The sequence below is a fragment of the Phoenix dactylifera genome, chromosome 6, assembly GCF_009389715.1.
Source record: "Phoenix dactylifera cultivar Barhee BC4 chromosome 6, palm_55x_up_171113_PBpolish2nd_filt_p, whole genome shotgun sequence".
Lineage (NCBI taxonomy): Eukaryota > Viridiplantae > Streptophyta > Magnoliopsida > Arecales > Arecaceae > Phoenix > Phoenix dactylifera.
Window position 1 is genome coordinate 5066007 of NC_052397.1, and position 16860 is coordinate 5082866.

General features: G+C 37.9%; 2 protein-coding genes across 6 annotated transcripts; both read left to right on the forward strand.

Annotated features, from left to right (window-relative positions):
- The first annotated feature begins 5084 nt into the window (after positions 1 to 5084).
- Positions 5085 to 7386, forward strand: LOC103705237. Its single transcript, XM_008788883.3, has 3 exons — positions 5085 to 5222; positions 5362 to 5420; positions 7064 to 7386. Exons 1-3 carry the CDS (start codon positions 5138 to 5140, stop codon positions 7184 to 7186), a joined length of 267 nt encoding a protein of 88 aa, XP_008787105.1. The 5' UTR covers positions 5085 to 5137; the 3' UTR covers positions 7187 to 7386.
- Positions 7387 to 14508: 7122 nt separating this feature from the next.
- LOC120103780 (myb-related protein 2-like) lies at positions 14509 to 16860 on the forward strand. Of its 5 annotated transcripts, XM_039127227.1 has the most exons (7): positions 14518 to 15274; positions 15389 to 15465; positions 15563 to 15620; positions 15695 to 15776; positions 15871 to 15925; positions 16004 to 16190; positions 16260 to 16860. In XM_039127227.1, exons 1-7 carry the CDS (start codon positions 15136 to 15138, stop codon positions 16511 to 16513), a joined length of 852 nt encoding a protein of 283 aa, XP_038983155.1. In that variant the 5' UTR covers positions 14518 to 15135; the 3' UTR covers positions 16514 to 16860. The 5 variants fall into 5 exon arrangements, with proteins under 5 accessions (XP_038983153.1, XP_038983155.1, XP_038983152.1 ...); XM_039127225.1 differs by having other exon boundaries at positions 14509 to 15274; positions 15871 to 16190; XM_039127224.1 differs by having other exon boundaries at positions 14521 to 14770; positions 14852 to 15274; positions 15871 to 16860.

Below are 16860 nucleotides of genomic sequence, written 5' to 3' on the forward strand. Positions count from 1 at the left end.
TCTTATAAAGGAGAGATATTTAATGCCACCTTATAGAAATAGTATATTTGCCGTATGTAATGACCAAATACAGTAAAGACAAATAAATATCGTTTGCTACGATCTAAGATTGCCTAATTGAAATAATTTTTAAGGTCCTAATGAACGTTAGGTAATTCAAAATACCTTTTACTTTTTTGACCGATCATATGTTATGAAAACGTAACAATGTCAGTGATTTTGTTTGCACAATATAATGATGGAGATGAGATGATGTTTGACAGCGTTAAGTCATTCAAAGGATTTCAGGCTACTTACGTGAAATCAAGCACTCCCTGGGATTTATGGCAACTATTTTATCATTAAAAAAAAAAGAAGAACACCATGCGCCTTATCAACAGTACCATGCGCCCGGCAGGATATATACCGGTGCCGACTTTATATATGGGTATATAGATTGATTTATGTAGCAGTTAATACATTGGCAAATTGTTATAAATGTATAAGCCCAACCAGGCTATGTGAACTTATGCTAATGATTAGTTCTGTTTTGATTGGTTTAGTTTGGAAGAAAAAAAAAACCCCTTTGAGTTACGGTCACCAAGAGGTTGTGTTAGGTTAGGTCAAGTTAGGAGACTCTGAAGAATGATCCCGGCTACTCCATTTTTTGCCTCTTTTTATACAAGTATCTACTTCTCTTGTAAGTATTGTCACTTAACTAATCAGCCCGCGTAGCTGTCAGGTTGCGATTAGCCCTTCTTTCCTGTCAGTTCTTCAACTTTGATTTCTGTCCATGACTTTGCCCTACATAAATTGCAAAGAGCATGATATCTTTCTGGCAGGGCCATTGCTAGGTGAATTGGTAAAAAGTTTGGACGCACAAGTGCAATGATTCAGGTTCAAGTCCCGGTGCAATGATTCAGGACCGTAACTAGTTAATGGTTCGTTTTTGTGATATCTTCCTAGTTCATGGTGGCTACGGTTGTCTCCTATAAAATACTTTCATAGAAAATAACTTGAAATCATGGATTTTGGGTCATTTCTTAGCTTGTGAAGTGGCATAAGGAATGTACCAAAAAAAAAAAATGGCATAAGGAATTAAAGAACATAATCAATATATTCTTTTAGCATAAGTCATTTCTTCACTAGTCATTATTGTAAAACCCAACTCTTTAAGCGAATTGGGCCTGGTCCATTTGACCGGTTCAATTGAATTGGCCCAAAACACACACACACACACACACACACAAAATCGGCACATGTCTAGAAAGAAGAGGATTATTGATGGAAGTCTTCTTTCTTCCATTTTGCCGAATGGAATCCAACTCCAAGTCAGATTTTGGTCATGGCCGAGGCCTATATAGAGGCCTCCCGATCCCTTTTTCATGCCCAACCGAAGTTCCAGCCATGACCGAAGCTCTTCATCGGATATTTTCTCGTTTTCTTCTCTGAATACCAGTCGCCATCGCGCCGTTGCCGCAAAAAACTAGTAAGGACCCTGCCACCATCGAGCTACTCCTTTCTTCTTTCTTTTCGAATATTTGGAGCTTCGATTTTGGCGGGTGATCGCCGGAATTTGGTCGAGAAGGGTATACCCCAGTTTTTCCTGTTTTCAAAAATGAATCTGTTTCTTCTTGTTTGTGGCTGGTTCCGCCGTTGGAGCTTGTCACCGGGGAGCTTTCTTCGGTGCCCCGCAGTGGCTTATGGCCATGGTCGAGATTTTGGCCATCGGGATCCTTTGTTCCACAGTCTAAGGGGTCGGAACTCCTATTTTATTTTTGATGATATTGGTGCTGCTAGCCACCGGTCGCTGCCGGCTGCCCATTGGCCGGCCATGGGTCCCTTGACCCCAGGCACCACTGTAGCCATCGTCTCTCCCTTGAATCCACCGGCGAATCGTTGAGTTGATCGCGGACAAAGTCTCTCCCATTTTGGTACTTCTTTTCTTCCGTTTTGTCGGTCATCGCTAGGCGTGGCATGCCGCCGACACCGCCATGGGTTGTTGGCCGCTGGGGGTCGTCGAGGGCCTTCCTTTATTTCAGGAAGGAGATGGAGGGAAGGAGAGAGGGCCTCACAGTTTTCTTCTTCTTCCCTTATTTTCTCTCTCCTCTCTCAAGTTTTTTCTCTTATTCTCTCTATTTATCATTCTTTCTTTCTCTACTCGTTCTCTCTCTACATGTTTTAATGGACAAGTAGCGAGTTTAGGTATTTTGTCAAGTCAGGTCGACCCTTAGAGAGGTCTCGACCAATGTTGTGTGACTTGGAGCTTCGAGCCGGTATTGGTCTCGAGTCGGCATTATGCAACAGTAGGAATGGATCTAGGTCAATGTTATGCAACCATATGAGGGGTCTTGAGTTTTTGGGTTGACTTTGTTCTCTCTATCTTGATGTTTTCTCTCTCTAGCTTGATCTGAAAAAATTTTGGTTAAAGGGACTCAGAGGGTAGTCCTAGATTACTACATGATGGTGGACCCTTTAGTAGATCAGTAAAGAATTCTGGGTTGTTGGACACCTCGGATGATTTTTGATGTTGATCTAGTTCTATAAGAGAATAATCTTCTGGGCAAAACATTGAGTAGGATTCTATGCACCCCGCGGTGTGGGCAGGCGATTAGCCTGTCTGGATTGTCAGCAAAGAGATAAAAATCTTTGTACTTGAATCACAATATATATATATATATATATATATATATATATATATATAAATGTTTATTGGTTTGCATCGTAGGATTTGTATCGTGAGATTTGTATCAGTTTGGCATATGATGGTATGCTTTTATATGATTTTCAATACAAATATATTTATGTAGTTATTACATGTATCAGACGTTGAGAACATGATTATATGAATAAAGATACTTTAAATTTGAAAGAAATTTATTGGATACGTTATAATTGATTTGATAAGAGTGACAAGTAAATCAAATAGATAAGAAATGGTTTGGACCAAGGTATGCCGAACCGGTACCGGTAGGTGTACCGGTGGCCTACCGGTCTAGTTCGGCTTATTCGAAACCGGAATCGAAACCGAGCCCGTATCGAAACGGACCCAGCTGGAGCCCGAGGAGACGAAGGCCTAAAGAGAGCGAGTGGGGGAGGGAGGGAGGAAGAGAGGCCCTCCGCATGGGGAGGGAGGGAGGATGAGAGGCCTCTGCTGCCTACGGAGGGGGGGGGGGGGTGGGACGGAGCTCGCGGGGGCGCGACGGAGGCCGAGATAAATTTTCACAGATATTGAATTAAGGAATTGAGATTATTATTATTCACGGATATTGAGGTTGAGATAAATTTTTTTAGCCTAACATATTTTCTAGGGCTCTGCTCTAGGGAGTGTGCGGTCGTGTCACGTTTCAGATTCGGGTGCTGGATTCAAGGCATGACAATTATATTTGCTTCATTGATATAATGGACATAGGATAAGGAATGTCTTTTGCCTTCTAAATATTTTTTTAAAAAGCAGACATAATTAAAAACTAGTTATTTTAGTGAAATCCTTTCATGCCAACCATAACTTCTCAAAAAAAAAAAAAAAAACTCTAACTATCTATACCTGGTGCAAAACCTTCACTTTTTTTTTCCTTGAAGCAAAAAACAAAGCTTTTTTAACCTAAAATTATTCTAGAGATTGTAATTGAATAAAAATAAAATGAATTGAGAAATATCTATTTCAATAGCTATGGCTATTCCTATTTTCTTTTCCCGAGACCTAAGGCAGCCTTATGGGGATCAGCTATGAGATGAGTAATACCTTGTTTGCTTTCTTTTTTGCCGCCCGTTGATATCCAGTGGCTCTTGGAGCTTTTGGGAGGTTAAATATAGTGCGGCCTTTAACCGTTTAGTTTAAGGAAGAAAAGTAGAACCGCCCATGCTTGAAGTCTATTTGTCATACTGTGGCTATATTTCACATCAGAGGCACAAATCACTGGACTTTTGACTTAAACGAGATGCTATAACTGCCTCTCCTATCATGCGCAGTAAGCGCAATGAGGAAGTCATAACTAGTGGTTGCTCGAAATGCTAAAGGCACCACTTATTATTTTATGACTTGAGTGTAGAGTACGAGCCTTTACTTATTTTATGCCTGAACCTTTTCCCAAGACCTCACAAAAACTTTGGACTTGAACTAATTGGTTGCACTCTTGAGCTCTCAGATTTTTGGATATCACGATCTATCTAATGTCATAGCCCACTCCTAGAGTGGGTTACTTCCTTTCCCCTCCATGTGGACTTGCATCTCCCCCACTTCCATTCAAGAATAATCTAAGCTCCATTGGCCGCTGTCCCACCCCCGTGATAACCTACTCACCCACCCCCAACTAAATATCCACCATGATGAGCTACTCACCCACCCCCAACTAAATATGTCATTTGTAGCCTTTTTCACCCAAAATAGATAGTCCTGCATGTATCTAAGATCTTCTCAGCGAAGAATCAATATTGGACTAAACACACACCTGCACGGATCCTTATAGATTTCCTTGAAATTGCTCTAAATTCAAATCCATTCAAATCTAATCACAAGTATCACGATCATCGACTCGTAGTTAATCTTTATGAGCCTGTACTGCAGTATTCTCTAGCCTACATATATTATGGATTGGGTTTGCTATGATACCATTTGTAATAACTCAGGATCGAAAAATATTTTTTTGGAGCTTCTTAATCTTATATAAGTACATAAGATTTTTTTGATGAATAATCGATATGAAATCAAACACATGTCTATACAAATTCTCACAAACTTCCTTGAAGTTGCTCTGTATTGACCAAACACTACTCCTTGTGCAGCCATTGCTTTTCTTGGTACACCCCAAGGGCATCATTGTCGTTCCCTATACGAGGGCAGAGTAAGAATCATGTGATGCACTTTTTTGAGATGGAAATCATATGATATTTTGTTCTTGGGAACAGCAATGTGACAATAAAGAGAGAGAGAGAGAGAGAGAGAGAGAGAGAGAGAGAGAGAGAGAGAGTGGGAGTTAGGTAGATGCCCATTTGCATTCAGACCGGGTGTTTCCTAATCTTTCTGACTTTTGGTTCAAGTGTGGAGGAATGTGCCCCACACGAGAGTTGTCCATGATAAGGAATTGTATAAAAGGAGATTCGATCAAGGAGCAATACATGTGATATCAACACCTGCTTCGCAGTGAGAGCTTGAGAAATGGGAAGGGCCTTCCTTCATCTACTTGTAATTCTATTGGTCTTTTGTCACCACATCACCCCCTCCCATGCTGTTCCTTCCACAAGTAATCATCTACTAGCCCCCACTCAATGTCGCAGCGATCCCCCCCAACACCCCCCCTTTTTTTAACTTCTTAGCTTCTTTCTATGAACTACTTTTGAGAGGATTCTCCTGAACTACTTGATTGTTTGTGTTTGATGCAGGGGTTCAAAAGCTGCTGCAGGAGACTGGAGATCTTCCATCACTTGGTGATACTTCAAAGGTACCAATAATTTCATCCAAAAGCGGCAACTAAAGTTTAGGTTCATTCAATGTTTTTGACATCTTCATCTCAAGTATCCCTTCTCTTTTATCATTTCCTTTACATTTCATTAGTTTTTGTTTTTATGGCAAAGGACATCATTAGACATGCTCCTCCAAAACAGCATATCATAAAGCGTCGAGTTGTAAATTCGAGTTTCCTGGGTTTCTTCAGTTTTTTTTTTTAAAAAAAATTTACTTGAACAACGCTAATTATAAAAATCTCATGTATGTTTGTTTATCAGAAAAAAAGGAGTTTCGTGCAATTTAGGAGAGATTCTCGGTTACTTTGAAAATTGAAAAATCTACAAGTCAAGTTGAACCTTCAGATGAAATGATCTATTTAAGGATTTCTGTTTCCGTATTTTATTTGGAAACCTGGACTAGACTTATGGATTTATAGCAAAATGGTTAACTTGTCACCATCATTTCATTAAGGAAACGAAATGATACAAAGGAGAAGAAAACGAATAAAGAAAGGAGAAATAAAAAGAGAGAAAAAAAGAAAGAACAAGGAGGAGATCAAGATATAACAACACGCCAAGGCCCGCCCCTTCATCGGCCACCCCCGTACATAGCCAGCAGGAAGCGCAGGCCGGCCTTTACACGCCATAAACCCCACCCAGATCTATGCTGCAGACTTTGGAATCTTAAAAGATATCTTGGTACCTCTATCATATAGGACTCCTTTGGTAGTAGGGGAAAAAAAAAAAAAAGTGTGGTCAACGAAAGTTTTCAATAATAATAATAATAATAATTTTTAAAAAAATTATATTTTATAAAAAAAAATTTATATGAGAATTAAGATTTTTTTTAAAGTACTTTTTAGCTTTTAGATAGTATGTGGTAGGACTTTTTTCTTCCTTAAGAGCAACAAATTTTTACACAGCTTTCTCAAAAAAATAAATGCCCAATCAATGTAGGCTACCATATAATGTACTTTTTCTATAGTCAACCAAACATATAAAAATTACTTTTTTTAGAATGATACATCTAGATATTAGCTTTGCAGGAAAAATATCCAGTGAAAGAAATTTTTTTCTATGAACCAAATGAGCTTACATTTTCAAACATGCATCCGCAACTAAACATTATGGAAATATCAAGGAGAGACTCTTGTTTAGGTAGTTCTACCAATATGTTGGTCCATGGCACAGTCTGCTAGGATTTTTTTTTCTATATTTTATGTGAAATCATGAAGCAGACTAGCTAGTTCTTCATAATAATGTATAGATATCCAAACAACAATCAGTAGACGAACATCTTTGAGAAGGCCTTTAATATTATGTTTCTCTCATGGAAAGTATAATTTGTTTCTTCATATCTAGCATTAATTATATGAAATGCGTGAACTATTTGCCAGACAAAAACATTAACAAGAAAAAAAAAGCGAAGCAATCCAATGAAAGAAAAGAATCCATATTTCTAAAAGATATATACATTTTTCATTGAGAATATATATTCAAGGCAGTGGTTGGTAGCAGGTTTGAAAACAAGGGATCCATTTGCTATAATCTCTCCTCTCTCTCTTCTTTTCATCTTTTAGGCTCTCACATAATTTTTGCTAAGCGAATTGCACCAATAAGTCATCGGTAATGAATGCAGATAAACATAGAAGAAGCCATATCTGAAGTTATCAGCGGCAGGATGGATTTGCAGATCAGCAACGACTATCCGGGATCTGGTGCTAACAATCGCCACACTCCGAAGCCACCTGGAAGGAGCTGACTCAGAACTAGTTTTAAGATGATTCGATTTTTCATTAGTCAGTGCTGTTACTAGTAGTCTCGTACAATCTAACAACTTATTAGTACTGAAATAGTTTAATGGGATGAATGACAAGAAGCAAGAGTTGTTGTTGTAATAATGTACTCTGATGTGTGGTGAAGATGACACTTGAATACCATGTTCTGATGCTTCGTAACCTACCAGACTATCAGACAATGGTGAGAATGGGAAGTACGTGCAAGTACTTAGATATATGGAAGTCTTTAATGTAACAGAGAGAAGACTAGAAGTGCGCCGGATTTCTTTTTAGTTTAGTTTTTCTGAATTAAAGCCACTGTAGGCTTGTACCCACCCAATGGACACGGATGGTTTTCCTCTTTTTTTTTTGAATGAAAAGGAAGCAGGAAATGCCACCGAAATTTATTAAAAATGAAGAAAGGGAAACTATCTTCATGAAATCCGATTGCCTAAGCAATCAGCTGGCAATTACAAGCAAAAGTTCAGCAGATCAAGAATAGTACAGCCCAGGAAAATAAATGCTTGAATCATTTCTATTGACCAAATTCAACTTACATTCCGACCATACATTGCAGAATGAGGATCCAAGGATGGTTGTGCTTTGGCTGCTAGGATATTGAGTCTGATCTCATCGAGTCTTCACCGAATACGAGAACAAGTGGTATCGGCATACGATTCTAGCCTAGCCTCTGACTGTGTTATAACAATAAGAAATATTATAAACAAGGCGAGGGAGAGAACTGGCCAAGATGGTAGTTGACAGATTAGAGGGGCTTCAATTTGTGTGATGGATCGAAGGAGAAGGTGAAGTCTGAAGGTACTATGAATTAAAGAGATTTGGGTGATCGACACTGAAGAGCCCTTCGTATAGGCATACATGAATGAAGAATCTGGAAAGTTGACCTGAAATTAATATTTGAGATAAAGTTTGTAGGTTCCTTACCATTACAAATGACTGGCTGGTCTGATCATGGTATTGGGAGTTTACTATGCATACATCACTAAAGAGAAAGGAAGCCAATAACATGTGGATTTCCATTTTCTAATTATTTAAGTTTGAAATCAAATCATTACTTTTGATGGCAATGTCAGTTTTAAGTTTAGTATAATTAAAATAGTCACCTGTATTTTTGTCATTATCATATTAATGTACACCTTGGTGCATTAAAGAAAATTTTATAAAATAGAAATGAGATATGCAATATTATATGACTCAAAATATTAGATAATAAAAAGGTTACCAAAAAAATAAATATAAGAAAAATAGTAATATGAGATATATGGGAGGCAAATCCCCAAAGGATAGAGTAAGAATTGAGCATATTACGGAAGTTACAAGAGTTAAGAAGAAAATAATGGATAACTAACCAAGATGATATGGGTTAGATAGTAAGAAGATCACGGAAGCTTCACTAAGGAGGGATGCTACTTAAGGTTGTAGAATAAAAAAAAATGTTGTGACAAATAAGAATGCTTAGGCAAATGAGGATTATAAAGTTGTCCCAATAGTTGGAACAAGGTTGGGTTGGTCATGATAACCAAATCATGACTTAGTCTAAAGCTCCATTTGGGGAGCTTTTGGAGGATCAAAAAACACTTTTAAATAAAATAGAAGTGTTTGGTAAAAATTTCGAAAAGCTGTTTTAGCTTTTTCAAATAGCTAAAAATAGATTTTTGGGAGAAGCTCCATTTTGGAGCTTTGCGAAAAAGTACTTTTAGGCCCGGTCAAGAAGCTATTTTTATGACCAAAATACTCATAATAAAATATAACAATTACACAAAATGTACTCTTTAATAATTGTTTAACCAATTTTACCACCTAGCTAGAAAATTTGTCATATTATAAAAAATTAATTTTTGATAATAATTATAATATTTTATATTTTTATTATTATATTATACTATAAATATAATATTATATTACATTATATCATAATACATTGATATGTTATATTAAATAATTTAATATTATATTAAATTATTATGCTATAATATACAATATTATATTACTATATTATAATAATATTATATTTCATTACAATAATATTATACTATATTATATATTTATATATTGATATATATTATATTTTATTATGCTCTGTTGTATAATTTTATCTTACATCTACTTATTGATTTTATTTCTGCTACTTTTGCCATATCCCTAATAATCATAACCTTTTGCTCCGGTACATTTCTATCATAATTTCTAGTGATCTTAAACCTAAGCTCTGATGCCATTTCTATTATGTCCCTACCTTCAAATTTGTTAAGCTTGTTTGAGCTTTCAGCTATTCTCAAAATTCTATCTACCAGTTTCTTTGCGGATAAGGCCCTTATATGTTTTCCTTTAGCACATGGGGTCCTCCTCTGTCACTATCTTGTGAAGCCTCAAGGAAGAGAAGAATCATCTGTTCTTCTGATATGGTTGATTGAAGGTTCTTTTGAAGCCTTTAGGATGAGATATTGGAACATAGGGTATCTAAACAGGATAGAAAACATCATGTGAAGGTTGTCATTGTTACTATAACTAGATTCTGTTCTAGTCTTCATGGCTAAAAGATACTAAACTATTAATTATCATGCAATATTGAGGTATCATTATGTTCTCTTTAAAGGTGATTCCTCCATTTGATGCTTGAGGATCTCCATTGTTTCATCCGTCATATGACCTTCTTTTCACCTCGTGATGTCCTTTTGTCTTCGTAAAAACTGTACGAATGTTTTTGAAGTGGAGATGCACATTGTGCAGCTCTTCGTTTCTTTTGTTGATGCGTAGGAGTTGAAATGTGATCATGATGTCGAATTAGAGATTGTCACTAGAAACCAAAAGGATGAGTTTTCTGGTATGCATGGAATGATCCCTCATATATTCCAGACTCAAATTCTCAAAATGTATACTTGGACATGCTGACCGAGTCAAACCATCTAGCTGCCAGGAAATCATCTTTATATCCTTGACTTTGTCAGCTTTGCAGGTAATAACATTTGGTATTTAAATTTTTACCAAATTATACTACTCAAGTTGATTTCACTGGGAGTGGATGACACTGTAGGCAAGAATGTGGTCCTTTGGCAAATCAAGTGTAGGCTAGAGCTTCAATTTACCAGAAGAATCGCAGTCGTAAATCATCATTATTAAGTAAATACAATGTTGTACCTGCATTTCTTGGTCAGTCATTCTGTTTGGAGCATTTTTCATCATATTCTTTGTTTCTGCAGTCCTTCCTATATGCTGTTGGGCTTGTACCATATCACAAATTGATGTGCAACTAGCTGTATGATGCCTAAATAAAGGCCCAATGGCTTTGGTAAATGCCACAAAAGTAGAGGTGATGATGAAAGCATCCGCAGTAGGTGCCGATTGGGTCAGAGTCGGTAACTTGATCTATGGTGCTTTAGCCCATACTTTCAAAATTTTGCAGCTTTGGTGCGTCCCGTGTTGGATATTCTAACTAGTATGCTCTCCAAGTATGGTCATATTTTAGGCAGCTGAGCTTGGCAAGCCAGCTGTAATTATAGCTACTCCTCCCTCACAGAACTGAATGCTGTCATCAGAATCTTGCTGCAGCTTTTGAATCGGATTCTCGATTCTTTCCATGTACATCTGAAAGCACAAAGCCAGCCAGCCACTTAGCCAAGTCATGTTTGAAGTTGGGCTGCGGATACCTGAGTCAGACTTCTAATATCTTGTCAGGCTCAGCTAAGGTTATCCTGCCTTTTTTCCTCAGAAAACAAGGATCATCTTGTCTTTTAACCATCTTTCCTTCAAATATGATGATTCAAGAACGCATCCATTAACTTGGTCAAGAAAGCTGGTAAAGCCCATCATCAACAAAACACCATCTCATCATTCATTTCCATTGCGCCAATGTGAAATCATGCTCACATAATATTGGAAGTTTTCTGTATACCATCCTTGCGACTGCAATGATATATATGGAAATTCTTTTAGGTGGGGTATCATGCTAGTTCCTTTCTTGATTCCTTCGGCCATATTCTCACCTCCTTTGCATGCTTTTGGATTTAGGTTGATGAGCTCTTTGGGAATTATTGATGGGCACCTTTGCCAAATGACTTATGAGTAGACTCACCTACTGCCTACTGACCTTGGGTCTCTCAGCATCATCCCGGAATCTGCTTTTCTTTTTGTGGAATATATTAAAGCAAGAAAGCATTCCAAAGTACAGCAGTTGATTAAAAAAAAAAGGTGCCTCAATTGTTCGCATCTCTTCTATACTTTAAATATTTTTGCTTACTTCAATATATGGAAAGTATTCGGAGAGACATGATTATTAGCTCCTTGCACAAGAAAACCTGGTATTGGGAACTGTAGTGTGACTTAATTTTGGCTATAGGAACCATTCCCAGAGGTCAAATGGTTAAACAAAACCTTTGAACTACTATCACAAATCTTTGTTTTTTTTTTTTTTAGGGGAATGCTATCACAAATCTAATATTCCAGCATGCCATCTTGGTGACTCACCAAAGGAAACATAGCTGATTGTATGAGGACCCATACGAGCGTGTGTTTAATCCCACATCGGTTATTCACTGGGTATATTTTGGGTACTTATACAAGATTAAGGAACCTAAATAATATCTTCTGGCTAGCCTTTTTGGATGAGGTCCTGGGTTGTGATAAATAGTATCGGAGCGTCTAAGTTCAAACAAAAAAAACCAAACCTATAATCTTTACTATTCAGAAAATCACTACTAACTACAATTTTGTAATGAACTGAAGAACTAAAGTTCTACTCTACTATATAGATCACCAAGCTTGCTAGTACGAACTCTCAGCCCAGACCATCCTTACCTTTCACTAGCATGACATCATTTATGGAAAATAACATATATTCTAAAATAAGCATCTCATAATACAGTATATTAAGAATATGTCATAAAGCAAATCGTGTATGAACAAACAATCCATCTGTTATAAATATAGTACCATGTTCATTATTGCAAATAATTTCGTAAATCATTCTTCATATCATTTAATCCTATCATAGATCAAAATATTGCTCACAGATATTCATGCTATGGTCACTATAACTGGTGGTAGAGCCATTTTCCTAAACAACAAGATATCATAGTTCATATTCGTTATTAACTTTAACCCGTTGTTAGAGGGCCATTTTTATTGGATGTCAGCTCCAGGGTATTGATTGATCTTATTTCTAGAGATGGTCATAGCAATCTGAGAGCTTTTAGAAAACTTATATATTTTTCTTTCAAATTTACACATATATATAAATAAAGAATAATAAATGACATGATCAGATTTATATTTCATAATAAAGTTATTTTCATCAAATAATTCATGAAACTATTTTTCATAATAAAACACGATTTTTATAACACATATGTCGATTCATTATTTTAAGAAATACATGATACTTCCACAAGCAAATTTAATGCATGGAAGACATGATCATTTAAAAGATAATAAGGAGTGCAAGATCTACTTACAAGTTCAAAAACTAATAAGGAGTACAAGATTTACTTACCTCTTTCATTTTAGATTGTCAAACTTTAGTAGACAATTCAGTTAACCCTATAAAAATATTAAAAACAAAATTAATTTTGGTTTGACAATTTTAATCAAATTAAATAACAAGAAATAGGGACGATTGTTCGACGATTCCAGGTGGGCCAGGCTCGAGCAATTTGATTAGTAAATCATAAGCAATGGACTCGATCAGGGCCAAGGTCGTTTAATATAGTCCATCGGACCAATGGACACTAGATAAGGCCGGGTGATTGGTCCAGTAGGCGACTCGAGAACCAAGGCAATTTAGCGACTCATTTCAGGGGTCAACTCGAGTTTGCAAATTAGGTTGACAGGGCCCGTCCTATGACCTATGTGGATTAAGGGACACTGCAGCATGGGCTCATTGAGGCTGACCACAGGCCATCTGGTACTTGTGATAAGATTTGAATGGATTTAGACTCTTAGTCTGACGAGGACGTTAAGGCTTAAACGGAGGGAGCATGTGAGGACCTATGCAGGTGTGTGTTTAATCTCACATCAGTTATTCGCTTGGTAGATTTTGGGCACTTATACAGGATTAAGGAACCTAAATAATACCTTTTAGCTAGTCTTTTTGGGTGAGGTCTTGGATTATGACAGCTGAGGGCACTTAGGAATGAAGCAATAAAAGATAAAGGCAAGTTTTCATTCTATTGGATTACATTTGCTTTCACACCGAAAGTAGGGACCAAATTTGCATCATGAAGATGGGGTCTTTTTTTTTTTTGGAGGAAATAGACACCAAGGACTACAAGTGGTGCTGTTGAATAAGTGGATGCTTTGTCAGATCCTTTTATTATTGCTTTGATTGTGTGCTGTTGCACCGACACAAGGTTAGAATATAATATGGCACTATTAATGTCTAAACTTAGGCAGATTAGCATGATTAACAGACCATGAGAATGTTTGGTAATGACATGGCAGCACTTGAAGATGAATCATCAAATTTTGATTTGGGAAAGCACATTTAACAATCCGCATCTCAAGAAATGTAAGTAATCTGCTTGTCCTTTCAGATGTGTTAATGGACTCATCTCATCCATCCCTTCTGGATTAAGGCAATAGCCTACAACAACCACAAATACAATTCCTCTTGAAATGTATGTTTCCATGCTAACAATGCAATTGAAACAATCTGGTGCAAAATTGTCATTTTGCAAGAGCAGGATTTCATGTTCAAAGAGATGAAGTAGAGAACGATATAGCGTCCAAACTGCCCACTTAAAGATTACTGGAGTGTCCCTTTTCTCGACAATTTTAATAATGAGTGATAGATGCAAGAGCTTCAGAATACCATGATGTCCAGATTCAGAATGGAAAAATGGCCTCAGTACAACCTGTGCAAGGCTTTTGTTTCTGTATTTCAGAGTCTGAAGCACTGGTACAACATGGATTTGCATCCCATGCTGAGGTATTTCAGGTATCTGTTTTTATTGCCAGAAATATATGAGAACTTGTGCCAATAAGAGGTGCTGCTTTTCATGGAGTGCAAATCTATGTACTAGCACTCATTCCCTTCAAGAATTATAATAAAAAGCATGTGAAGTCACCATCTGGATACAGAGTGTGTGCTGCATTTTAACCGCTTTTCCATACAGCTCTAGCTTAAAAAGTTTGATTCCAATAGGGATATTATCTTGCTTCTTTTGTATTCTTGTCATCCTCATTGCCCTCTGGAGTATTGTGTTTCCACGGAACTTTTGTCTTTTTGCATGGACTAACGAGCAAGAGAAGTTCCAAAATTTTCTGTTCTGAGATCTAGATTGGATTCTTTGGTTCTCCTACCAGCAGAAAAGCCAAGTACAATCCTCCACTTCTATCAAAAAAATTTGTTGCCTTCTGGAATGAGAAATTTCCTTTCGGGCAATCAAATACCTTTGCTGTGGTGATTAGGAGAGAAACATGTGATAAAGAGCAGTCAATTATATTTGACATTCGAAGCTACATGCTGCTGGTGAAAGTTGCAACCTCATTATTCAATATGGTAGGGGGGAAATCCAGCAAAGAGAAGATAATGTGGAATATCGAAAAAAATGGTAGCTACTTTTCTTTTATTTTCTATCCTTTCGAGACCCAAATTTGAACTGTTTTGCTTTTATCTGTTTACTGCGCCAAAGATTCTCTCCCTATCAAGTCAAAAGAAGTGGAAGAAATAGAGAGGAAAACAATGAAAGAAAGATGGCATGGATTGGAGAAAAGATGAACCACAGCTCATGCATATATTCCTCCACAAGGCCCACTCATATATTCATACATGAGAAGGCTGAGTGAAACCCAGAGACAGCAGGAGAGCATCTCCTGCAATAGATATATGGTGGAAGAGAGGCAAGGACCTAGGCCCCATATCAGACTCCAAGGGTGTTAAATACCTTCTGCAAGTTCTCGTGCCTTTAGTTTCTTGATGGGTTCGCAGGAAATGCCCAACCAAGGCAACAACCGAGGATTGGTCCTGTCAGTTGATGCTAAGCCACGGCTTAAATGGACCCGACAGCTTCACGAGTGCTTCGCTGATGCAGTCTCTCAACTTGGTGGAGCGGATAGTAAGTGTCAATCTCTAACTCGTTACATTAGAATTGTTAATCTGCTCTCTCTCTCTCTCTCTCTCTCTCTCTCTCTCTATTCTGAAGTTACTCATTTCTCTTATCCAATCACAGAAGCAACACCGAAATCATTGATGCGGACGATGGGAGTTCCCGGGCTTACTCTCTACCATCTGAAGAGTCATCTTCAGGCATGCTCTCTCCCTAACAAGATTCATACCTTCAGTATCTTCTTGAAAGGAGAATTTTTTGAAGTATGGATACTAAATCCACTCTTGTATCTTTTAGAAATATAGGCTAGCAAAGAATCGAGATACGAACACAGCGAATGATGATAGGAAAGAAGGTCAAGTACTCTAATTTTGTATGTGTTTGAACTTAAAACTTCTCTTGCTGGACTAAAAGGGTCTTCTGCAGCAGATTGCGAGGCAGCAAATAACAAGACCGTAGAGAATGAAGCTGTGCATATTGACGAGGGGAAAACACCAGCTCATTTTAATGGGTATGATGAATGAAATCACAACCCTCTTCTTTTCTCAATCTATGCTCCCAGTATTGGTGCTGCATACGAAACAAAAGTTCTCTCTTTCTTTTAGGACCATGTTGCAGATGCAAATAGAGGTGCAGAGAAAATTGCAGGAACAAATTGAGGTGAGATCAGATGATACTTACAGCCATCTGATTCAACCAAAGTTTTTTTCTAATGGAGGACTCGAATGGCTCCTTCAGGTGCAGAGGCACTTACAGCTCCGCATAGAAGCGCAGGGGAAGTACCTGCAATCGGTTTTAAGAAAGGCACATGAAACACTTGCTAGTTGCAGTTCCAATTCATTGGGAGTGGAGGCTGCCAAGGCTGAGCTCTCGGAGCTGCTCTCTGCAGTGGAGACAGAGTGCCTGAGTTCTTCCTTGTCGCGAGGTAGCTTGATTCCCAAACGAGCTGAACTTGCTGATTGCTCCACAGACAGCTGCTTAACTTCATCTTTAGGGAGACAGGAGGCTAAGATTCAAAAGCAATGGAAGCTGGAGCGCAGCTCTTCTCTTGACAATTGGAGTGAAGGGTCTGAAGAGATCAATCCTAATAGCAGGAAAACAATTGAGACTCAAGCTAACAAGAAGCTCAGTGGGGCGAAGAGATGCTGCAGTAGCATCCATGGGGAGGCCAGTGTTAAACAGCCAGCAATTGGCATGCAGGAAACTAATAGTTTTGGGGTGCCACGAGGGCTTGATCTAAACAGATAGTTGAGCAGTAAAAGCTGGGAGCGAGCAATGCCATCAATAGCCTATGAGGCACTTGTGAGAATTTTCTCCTTTCTTGAGGACCACAGCATCTGAGAGCTCATCTGCCATTAGCTGCTGCTCTCCTATATGTTTGTTGCTGTTGATGTATGCGTATGAATGGTGGCCCGAACCAGACCCTCCTCCTCTCTTTTTTTTTTCTTCCTTTTTTTTTTTTTTCTTTTGTAGGGTGAGAAAACCCAACCCTTCTAAAGCTTGGTCCTCCACTATAGCTCGCATATACTGTATGTTTATTTAGGTATGTTTACTTAGGAGAGATGACACATGGCATTTGAATGTGTTTTGCTTGA

Coding starts and splice junctions, on each gene's coding strand:
- LOC103705237 (XM_008788883.3), top strand. CDS start 5,138: ATGGGAAGGGCCTTCCTTCATCTACTTGTAATTCTATTGGTCTTTTGT. Junction 5,223..5,361: donor CCATGCTGTTCCTTCCACAA/GTAATCATCTAC, acceptor TGTTTGATGCAG/GGGTTCAAAAGCTGCTGCAG. Junction 5,421..7,063: donor CACTTGGTGATACTTCAAAG/GTACCAATAATT, acceptor TAATGAATGCAG/ATAAACATAGAAGAAGCCAT.
- LOC120103780 (XM_039127222.1), top strand. CDS start 15,136: ATGGGTTCGCAGGAAATGCCCAACCAAGGCAACAACCGAGGATTGGTC. Junction 15,466..15,562: donor ATCTGAAGAGTCATCTTCAG/GCATGCTCTCTC, acceptor TGTATCTTTTAG/AAATATAGGCTAGCAAAGAA. Junction 15,621..15,694: donor GAATGATGATAGGAAAGAAG/GTCAAGTACTCT, acceptor CTTCTGCAGCAG/ATTGCGAGGCAGCAAATAAC.